Source organism: Vicia villosa, unplaced genomic scaffold (assembly GCF_029867415.1).
Source record: "Vicia villosa cultivar HV-30 ecotype Madison, WI unplaced genomic scaffold, Vvil1.0 ctg.000004F_1_1_1, whole genome shotgun sequence".
Classification (NCBI taxonomy): Eukaryota; Viridiplantae; Streptophyta; class Magnoliopsida; order Fabales; family Fabaceae; genus Vicia; species Vicia villosa.
In genome coordinates, this window is record NW_026704934.1 from 115,372 (window position 1) to 125,514 (window position 10,143).

Genomic DNA, 10,143 nt, shown 5'->3' on the forward strand with positions numbered 1-10,143 from the left:
ATGATATTATATTTGGGTCGACTAATGCAAAACTTATCAAAGATTTTTCTAAGCTTATGCAGAGTGAATTTGAGATGAGTCTCATGGGTGAGCTAAATTTCTTCCTTGGCCTACAAATCAAGCAACTCAGTCATGGAACGTTTGTGAATCAAACTAAATACTGTACGGAGCTGCTCAAAAGATTTGGAATGAGTGAAGCAAAGGAAATTGACACACCTATGGCAACAAATACTAATCTAGACAAAGATGAGAAAGGTAAAGAGGTTGACGTGAAATTATACCGAGGTATGATAGGTTCACTATTGTATCTTACTGCCTCAAAACCAGACATTATGTTTAGTGTGTGTATGTGTGCAAGATATCAATCTTGTCCAAAAGAATCTCACTTAAAAGCTGTCAAAAGAATTCTGCGATACTTACGTGGAACTACTACATATGGCCTATGGTATCCAAAGGGAAATGAGTGCCATTTGGTAGGATTCTTCGATTCAGATTTTGCTGGCTGCAAATCCGATAGAAAAAGCACCAGTGGAACATGTCATCTATTCTCAAATTCATTGATAAGTTGGCACAACAAGAAACAAGTATCGGTTGCATTATCTACTGCTGAGGCAAAATATGTAGCTGCTGGAAGCTGCTGTGCACAAATATTATGGCTCAAGCAACAACTTCTTGACTTTGGTATTAAGCTTGATCGCATACCTATCATGTGCGACAACACAAGTGCCATAAACTTGAGTAAAAATCCTGTCTTACACTCACGTACCAAGCATATTGAAATAAGACATCACTTTCTACGAGATCATGTAGAGAAAGGAGACGTTACATTTGAACATGTAGAAAGCAAGAAGCAACTAGCTGACATCTTCACCAAACCTCTAGCAACGGAGCAATACTTCAACATTCGTAGGGAATTAGGGATACTCGATATCTCTAATTTGGGCTAATTACGTTTGTTCTCTCTTAATATTATTCCTTTACTTTATATATATATTTTTCTGCTAACATTTCTCTTAGCATAAAGGTAGTTCATCATCAAGCCAGGCGCCATTCCACATTAACTAAAGGCTGCCATCAAAGTTGACACCTACATATTGAAAAAGCGGTAACGTAATTGTGGTTCACTTCCAAAAATATTATTGATACTATAATATGCTATCAATTAACATGCTTATAGTGACTTCATACCTATATCTCTCTTGCTCATATATGTGTCTCATCTTTAATACACCTTTAAACATATTTGACTCTCATGATATCACTATCTACCTTTTCTTTTCTACACTATGAATGCTAGCATTTTATCTATGTTTCTCTCGTTACTCTTCTATTTTCGTTGTATCTCTTTTTGATGTTGACAAAGGGGGAGATAGATGTTGAGTGTACGGGGGAGCTTTGTTGAGAGATTGCCTTGTTGAGAAATAGATGTTGAATGTACGGGGGAGCTTTGTTGAGTCTTTATCTCTTACTACCAAAGCTTCGACTACTGGTTTGCCATCATCAAAAAGGGGGAGTATGTGAATACAAGATTACAATCACAAAGATGTTTTTGATTCATGGCAAACTCAATAAGCATACAAGCAACAAGGTGGAAGCAGAAAACTCAAAGAAAAGCAAGCATTGATCACTCATGTCAGAACAGGTCGACCTATTATGCTTATAGGTTGACTCAACACAAGCAAAACAAGAAGATTGCAGAAAAGCAGCAGTTAGGTCGACCTACTGTCAACCTAGGTCGACCTAAAATGAAGAAAAATCCATATACCTCTGCTAGGTCGACTCACACATCATCCAGGTCGACCTAAAATGAAGAAATTTGCATATCAGTCTGCTAGGTCGACCTACACAACAACTAGGTCGACCTAATCTGAGAAAATGTCCCCAGAATGCATCTGAAGAGGATTCTGGTCGACCTACTCCTTAAACAGGTCGACCTAACTGGGAGCAAAATTCTGCAAGCTCTGCTAGGTCGACCTAAGCACCACAAGAGGTCGACCTAACTGATCAAGAATGCCAAAAATTCTGTTTCTCTCATCTCCAACTGTTAAGCTATCATATATATTGTCCAAGGTTCATTTATTGAAATCAACACCAACGACTGAAAGATACACAAAGGCTTCTCATCTTCGTTCTTCGTCATCTCCAACACAATTACACATAATCATTCTTGCGTTGAGGGTTAGTGATCGAGTTCGATAACATCCATGGAACGGAATTGAAGATTCCTAGTGGGTGAAGATTTGTGGGGTTTTTGGTGAATAAAATCTGCGGGTTTTGTCCTCCAAGATAGGTATTTCTTGGGGGTTTTTATCAAGAGGTTTCATCGAGGATCCGGCTGAGTGTGAAGATTGAAGAACAAGGGTTCGAGGGAATTGAAGACACTGCAGAAAGGGATCAAAGTGAAGCTCTTGGATAACCTTGATCTGACTCAAGATTAAGGGGGAAGAAGATTCAAAGGATCGACATAATTGGTTTATGGTTTATCGCTTTGTAATCTTCTTTGTATATACTACTTTCAACATTAATGAAAGATTACCCAATTTCAGTTTGGAATTGGGGGCAGACGTAGTCGTAGCGAGGACGATCGACGAACTGCCTAAACAAATATCGTGTTCTTGTCGCTTTTACTTTTTCATTTACATTCTGTTCATATTTGGTTATAATAGCAAATTGATCAACGATTCGAGTGTTAAGATTGTGAATTAAGAACTTACAAAAACATCACAATCCATCACACATTGAATCACCTTCAATTTGATCATTATCACCAAGTGTTTGTATATTTGTTTCTATCACTCTTACTGCATTGCAAACATTGTCCATCATACAAGAAGTTAATCTGATTTTCAATAAGAGCAACGCTTTGATTCTGCAACGTATACTCTTATCACTTACCTCAAGTCTTTGACTGGTTTTTAAACACATATATAATCGTTTCGATAGTGGTTCGGAATAGACGCGAGTCGATTCAGAATCACTTCCGCTGAAAAGTCGTTTAACACCATAAAACTGTGAACGATCTATTCACCCCCCCTCTAGATCCCAAGGCCAGCGTCTAACAGGTATTTTTTGGTGTGTAAAATGGGGATCATGCCACCAAAATGGGTTTTATAGTGGCTGGAACAGTGACAGACGTCATTGTTGCGTCCTTGGAGTTTCAGAATGTTTTGTAGGTGCATCTACAGAACAAATGAAGTGTTAGGTAGTTCCGTAGATGCACCTACGGAACAACCCCAATTTTTTGAAATGTTACGTAGTTCCGTAGATTTATCTACGGAAGTCTTCCATATTTGCACACACTAAGTTAAATTTGATTTTTTTCCCTTTTCTTTTTATAAATTAATTGTATCCAATCCCATTTTATTTGTAATACGCTATGGCCGACCAGTCAGACCGACTTATATGTGGGAGGGTTGCACAGCATTCCTCCGTGCGACGTGCACGGATGCAGGTAGTCTCACAGGTGACAGATGGATCCTCTGTTCCAATAGATGCACCTGACACCTCTGTTCCAGGAGAGGGGCCTTTCACATCTACTTCTATATCCCAGAGGCGTCGGGATGATGGTGAGATTCCTCATAGACGCCCTTCACCCGCATACATCTTCGGGATACTTCTTCTACTCCTGTACCACCTTTGGAGAGGGATGCTGGATCTCATATGCCACCTCCAGATGGTGTTGACCTGTTGCATGAGGAGGTTGATGCGCTTGAGGCGTCTGTCGTCTACCCAGGGGGTCCTTCAGATTTATTCTTGTTGACATGGTATGCAGATCATACAAACAAACATGTCTGGGTTAGAGAGGTAAAATTTCTTAGACTTATTACTTTTTACTTTTTTGTCCTTAGTGAAAATTTATTATTTCTAACTTTGCTAATTATTAACAGTGTTTTCTTTGGAAAATTTCAGGATAGGGATCTCTAAAAGTTCTACAACCACGGCCAGAAGATTATCGCCCTGCAGCAGCCAAAGGAGTCGTGGTTCTAGGATGTCCACACAGCTTTTGGGCTGAAGGACCTCTGTCAGGCTGGATACTTCACCATACATAATGAGATGTTTATGGCATTTGCAGAGAGGTAGCACCTAGAGACATCGTCATTCCATCTGCCTCATGGTGAGGTTACCATTATTTTGGACGACATCACATGCCTCCTGTATATACCCATCTGGGGTACCCTTTTTGGTCACGGTAGGATGACGAAGGAGGAAGTGAGGGAGGCTCTGATTGAGGATCTCGGGGCCGATCCTGAGCATATGATTGAGGAGATAGAGAGGGCCCGAGGGGCGCATGTGAGGTTTCACTTCTTGACCCGGAGATATGATGTCGAGCTCCTTGCGGCACAGCATGCTGCTGGTGACTCAGTAAAGGTGGAGATACACAGACAGTGTGTGTTGAGATGTTACTTCCTATTTTTGTTTTGCACTCAATTATTTGTGGACACGAGCTCTTCTTACACATATGTCGTTTACCTGAGGTATTTATCGGATACCACACAGATCCATGAGTACAATTGAGGAGCGGCTACACTGGCGTACAACTATTATAGACTCGGAGAGGGATGCTTGTGGAAGACAAGGACAGTGGTTGGCAGTTGTTCACTCTTAGTGGTAACAATCTTATATCCTTCTACTTTTTCTCAAAGTTGTTCATTATATATTTGTGATAATGTTTGATCCCCGTGTTTTTTATTTTCATTTCAGGGTTGCATGATCATTGGCTGGAGAGAGATGCATGGCTACACTGAGGCCATGCCGCGTGTTAGTGCCTTCATCCCCTTTAGAGGGAACCAGGTGCTGGATCCTAACACGCGCTATCTTGATAGCATGGCTGCCGAGATCATATGATACTATTACTATGCAGCTCACCGTGAGACGGTTGCGTGGGATGACGTTGCCCTATATTCTGGATGGTTGGCTTCCAGTTCGACCATCATTGTTCATTATCTTCTGGAGTGCGTCATGCGACAGTTCAAGTACAGTCAGACGATACCTTGCCACCTTTCTGTCTCAGCTCCTATGCTGATGACCTGTCGGTAGATAGATGAGGTCTTTATAGACTTTGGGCATCACATGGTTCCTAACGAGGCTCTGGCGACCAGATCAGAGAGAGACTAGAGCTGCACCGACGGGTACATACTTGGTACTTCACGGTGTCACACCCATATATGATCCCACTGCAGCAGGATCACCACTCAGATCAGTCCACGAGGAGATCTTGCAGACTCATCAATCTCAGTTGGACCACACTAACGATGTTCTTCCTCGTTGTCGTGAGATACTTGACATGGCACGGGCAGACATTGTCGATGGTTTCTTCTCTGAGGGGTCTGATCACAGGCGTATACTGGATGGTATTATGAGGGTGGTAGATGAGGCATTTTTGTACCGTCGACATCGTGCCAGGACATGTGGGGCCCTTGACGATAGAAGCAGAGTAGCTAACAGACGACGTGATGGTCGAAGAGGCGGGGCCGGAGGCAGAGAGGCTGAGGATATTGTACGACACACACAACAGTGTTGCCTATGATTTTATTGATGTCTATATTTTGATTACATTTATGTACTTTATTTTGATTATGTATATGACACTATTTGGATGGTTTATACGATGTATTCTTTTGGTGTAGTATATTCCATTGCCTTTAAATTACACTACTTTGATGTACTATAATTTGATTTTCCATTTTTGTTAAATAAATTGGAGTTTTTGAGTGAAATTTAGTTTATTTAAAATATAACATAAGGTTCGGTAGGTACATCTACAGAACATTATGTTTTTAACTTTTTTCGTAGATACATCTATGAAACATTTCCTGAACTCAATTAATTTGAATTTTTCCAACGTTCATTGTGTTTTTAATGATTCCGTAGATACACCAACGAAAAAAATTAAGTTTTGTTTAAAAGAATGTGCTTCAGAATATGTATCTACGAAAACAGAGGGTATAATTGAAATTTCGTCAAGTATCTAAGAACATCAAGGGGTGCATTGAAATATTATCTTCTTCAATTGAAAGATATTGCATAACATACATTAATATAATAATTTACAAATGAAAAAGTGATTATAATTTTAATATATTATTATTATTATTATACATTAAAAACATTTAATTGAATAAATCTATTTTTACAATAAATTCAATGTGTCATTTTTGACTCGATGCGATTTTTCAATTCAGGTGTTCCTACTAACATTTAATATAAGGGGACAACTTCTCTACCCATCACAAAAAGTTGGGTAGTGTACATTCCACCAATCACATTGCATCATTTAATTTTATCCTATTTAATTAATTATTGAATAGTACATTTTTTGGTTGTTTCCAAAGCATTTTACACTAAGGGTAACTCTACCCAACTTTTTGTGTTGGGTAGATAAGAATTCACCTTAATATAATACCTTGCGAGTTGTGATTGATTTTGTTGATCTAACTTATACAAGCACGAGTAAAGTAACTGGTAGGAATAGTTAGATTTAGATTTATGGTTCATACTGAAGGATTTTGATGGATTAATTTGAGAAGAAATAAACAAACAACCATATGCTCTCAACTAAATCTTAAGAGTATAAATATTTCAAAGAGTTATCAACAACTTTTCTTCATTTAATAGTCATATTATTAGTCCTTCTCAGGATTCTTTTTTATTTTCTTCTAAACTTCATAACAAATTTACTGACTTGCATGTAACTAATCATCTCTCATTTCTTTCCATTGGCTCATTAAATGGGCAACACCCTCTTTCAACGAAGCCTTCCTTCCTTCCTTAAAATTCCATAGTTCAGGTACTGGATATCTCCCACTAGGATTGTATTCATTTAATTCCTTCAAAGCTGTAACTACTGCATCATGCACCTCATCTCCAAGTTCATCTCTTAAACTGTTCAGTTTTTCATCATTTTCCTTTAAAATTTCCTGCATAATATAACAAACGTATATTAGATCATGGTCTATGCAGTTTGTATCATGAAAACCAACGTGCCAAACATAATTCTAGAAGTCATTATACCTTGGAATTCCCTTCTTTATCAGTTACAACTTCGAACGGATGCCAGTTTGGATCTCTAAGATAGTCATCACACTGTGAGCACCACTCAGTTGCTTTCATTTTCCTTTCAACGGCAAGTCTTCTCCGAGCTGCTTTCCCTTTCCCTTTAGCCGGAAACTTTCTCTTGGATGCCTCCACAAACGGCTTAGTATCAAGTTCCCCCATCCTTTTCACAGAAATTATGACTTCAGAAGTATCCTCTGGGTAGCCAATCCACTTTGAACAAGGAAATCAGATTACATGAACAAAACAAACAACTGTATGTCAGTAAAAAATTATAATTAACCTAACAATTCTTCTTAAGTTTTACAAGGCCATTCATACAAATAAAACAATTTGTCATGATTTTGTATGAGATTAGTTACAAAAGGCATTGATTATAGAGATGATTTTCAGACCATTGTTATGTTGTTGGCCAAAAGACATTAAAATCATAATATTAGCATTTATATGCTGAGAAAGAAACATACACTTATTAGTTTTTTGCGGGCCTCTTGCAACTCGTCATTAGTTTTGAGGTCCTTAACAACCAATGCTTGTTGAAGATCTACCACCTCTTCCAATTGCTCTTCCTTTTCTTGCAGATCCATTTTGATCAAGTCCAGCTTTTTCTTCTCTTCCAGATCAGTCTCTCCAATTCTATTCATTACATGGAAAATTCCTCTCAGCCGTTCAACTTCCAGTTCCAGTGCTTGTTTAGCATCAAGTCCTCTCTGTAGCTCATGAATTTTCTTGTGAAGTTTCTCTTTCTCTTTCTGCAACATCCAACCAAAAGAGTCCTCAAAACTACAGTATAGTGGATACATGTAACTTAATAAAATACTGCAGATAAAAGGCAAAATGAAATTTGTGCCTGATGTTCTTCAGCCAAATGAATCATTTTGTCGTTAGCCTTTTGTTGCTCTGCTATGGCCATCTCATTCTGTAAACAAGAAGATGAAGAATAAATTTAATCAGTCTGAAGTTATTAAAATGAGATCTGAGAAGTATTGGTGCACGTGATTTGACTAAATGATCGATGTATTAAGGAATGATAGCCGCACTTGTTGTGATTGGTCCGTTTTTTAAAGATGTCAATTTATCTCTCTTGTAAGTTGATCACTTTCAAAGAAATGTGTTACGAATTTATGTAATAGACCTATAAGAAAAAGTGTGCTGCAGAGAATTATCAGCATTGCAACCATAAATCGAAAGATCCAAAGAAATTACATTTTTCTTCTCAAGATATAGCTTATTTCTCTCATTATGATTATCTGCTTGACGCTTCTGCAGAATCTTTTCACGAGACATAAGTTCCTTACTCCGAGCCCCCAATTCTAGCATGGCTTTTTCATGATCCTTGTACAGATTTTCGAGATAATCACGTTCTGCATTCCTCATCTTGCTGCTTTCTAATTAAACAATGTGAAACAAACTCAACCACCAGGAAATATTAAAAATTATATCATCAAAATACATTAGAATGTAAGCTATACTGGTATTAATTTGAACAATCCATTTTAAGTATCAACATACCTTTGTTAAAGTGTTCAAGCATCTCCTCTTTTTGATCCATCACTCTGTTTAGGAACACATTAGTCTCTTCATACTTGCTTGCTGTTTGTTCCAATTCCTTGTTCTTCTGCTTTAAAGTGTCGGCCAAACTAGATGCAAGCTTCAAGGCTTTCCTATTATCCTCGGCTTCTTTTCCAGAAACAGTTTTCAAATCCCCATTTTCCCTGAGGTGTTTGCCAACAATATCCGTGGAATTATAGTCATCGCTACGTGCTATCCACCCAAAGAGTCTATCTCCTCGTTCCTTTAAACCCAAGTAATCTCTCTTGCCACAATGTTCCGCTTCAAAGCTTCTCTCTAGCTTCAAAGCATTGCTGAAACCATCCCATTCTTTTCCAAATTCAACAATCACAAACCGTGTTTGCCCATTAATATTCCACAGTGTATTAACTTTCAGCGGCTGAAACCCATTAGCTAACAGTTCCTCCTGAATTTTCTTATTACTCTTTCCTATATACTTACGAGAGTTGGTGTCAAATTTTGTAACATTGTTTGCCAGAACTACCATCCAAGGCCAGACAAACAACTCATCTTCATCAGTATTCACAATGGGTGACTTATCCTTAGCAATAAGTGACTGATCATGATCATTAACAGCATTCACATTAACTGACGGAGCCTTATCAATACTCACATTAAGTGACTTATCATCACCCACATTCACATTATGTGACATATCGGTATCAACATTCATCATATCGTGCGACTTATCTTCAGCAGTATTCACATTAAGTGAGTTAACGTTATCGACATTCATATCATGCGACTTATCTTCAGAAATTTTAAAGTCAAGATACCTTACAAGGGCAGAGTGCTTGGCAATTTCTCTCACAGTCTCAGCATGAACATCCGCAGCAATCCTAGAAGCATGTCTCAAAAGATCAGTCAAAGAATAATAATCCTTGTTGAAACAAAACGGACACCTAAATATCGAGTCGGAGATTTCAAGCTCATGGTAATTATCTTTCAACTCACTGTAATATCTACCCTCGTAGTATTCCAAATCCGACTCACGAGTATGTTCTGATTTCCGGTACATCTGAAAACGATAATAGTAAAATAAAGTTCAAAGAAAGAGCAACACAAAAATAACTAGATACTACAATGAGTAAAAACTGAGCGTTACCTTGTGGTGGAAGAATGCTTTTTTTTCAGAGTTGATCAAATGCAAAAACCAGAAAAGAAAGAAACCCTAAGTTAGAGAGAGAGAGAGAGAGAGAGAGAGAGAGAGAGAGAGAGAGAGAGAGAGAGAGAGAGAGAGAGAGAGAGAGAGAGAGAGAGTTTTGTATTGGTTGTATGAGAAATGCTCACATTCATTCCGCGAGCTTCTGTGTTGTTTCAAATTTTCATAAACATTCGGTCTTTTATTCTTCCGCACTAAGATGGTAGAAACAGAGAATTTCAATTGCAGTTATTACTCATATCTCTCTACATTCTCAACAACAATATTCATTAGCATTCCTATAATTGGAAAAATGTGTAGTTATAATTTTACTATATGGTTGTTATACATTAAAAAATAATATTTTAATTAAATAA

The 10,143-nt window shown here is 38.0% G+C and overlaps 1 protein-coding gene across 1 annotated transcript; it reads right to left on the bottom strand.

Annotated features, from left to right (window-relative positions):
* Positions 1 to 6,608: 6,608 nt before the first annotated feature.
* On the bottom strand, positions 6,609 to 9,643 carry LOC131621368 (factor of DNA methylation 4-like). The gene is made up of 6 exons (XM_058892408.1): positions 8,566 to 9,643; positions 8,260 to 8,441; positions 7,904 to 7,972; positions 7,521 to 7,805; positions 7,012 to 7,266; positions 6,609 to 6,917 (listed from the first exon to the last, which is right to left on the bottom strand). The coding sequence occupies exons 1-6, from the start codon at positions 9,641 to 9,643 to the stop codon at positions 6,693 to 6,695; spliced, it is 2,094 nt and encodes a 697-aa protein (XP_058748391.1). The 3' UTR covers positions 6,609 to 6,692.
* Positions 9,644 to 10,143: the final 500 nt, after the last annotated feature.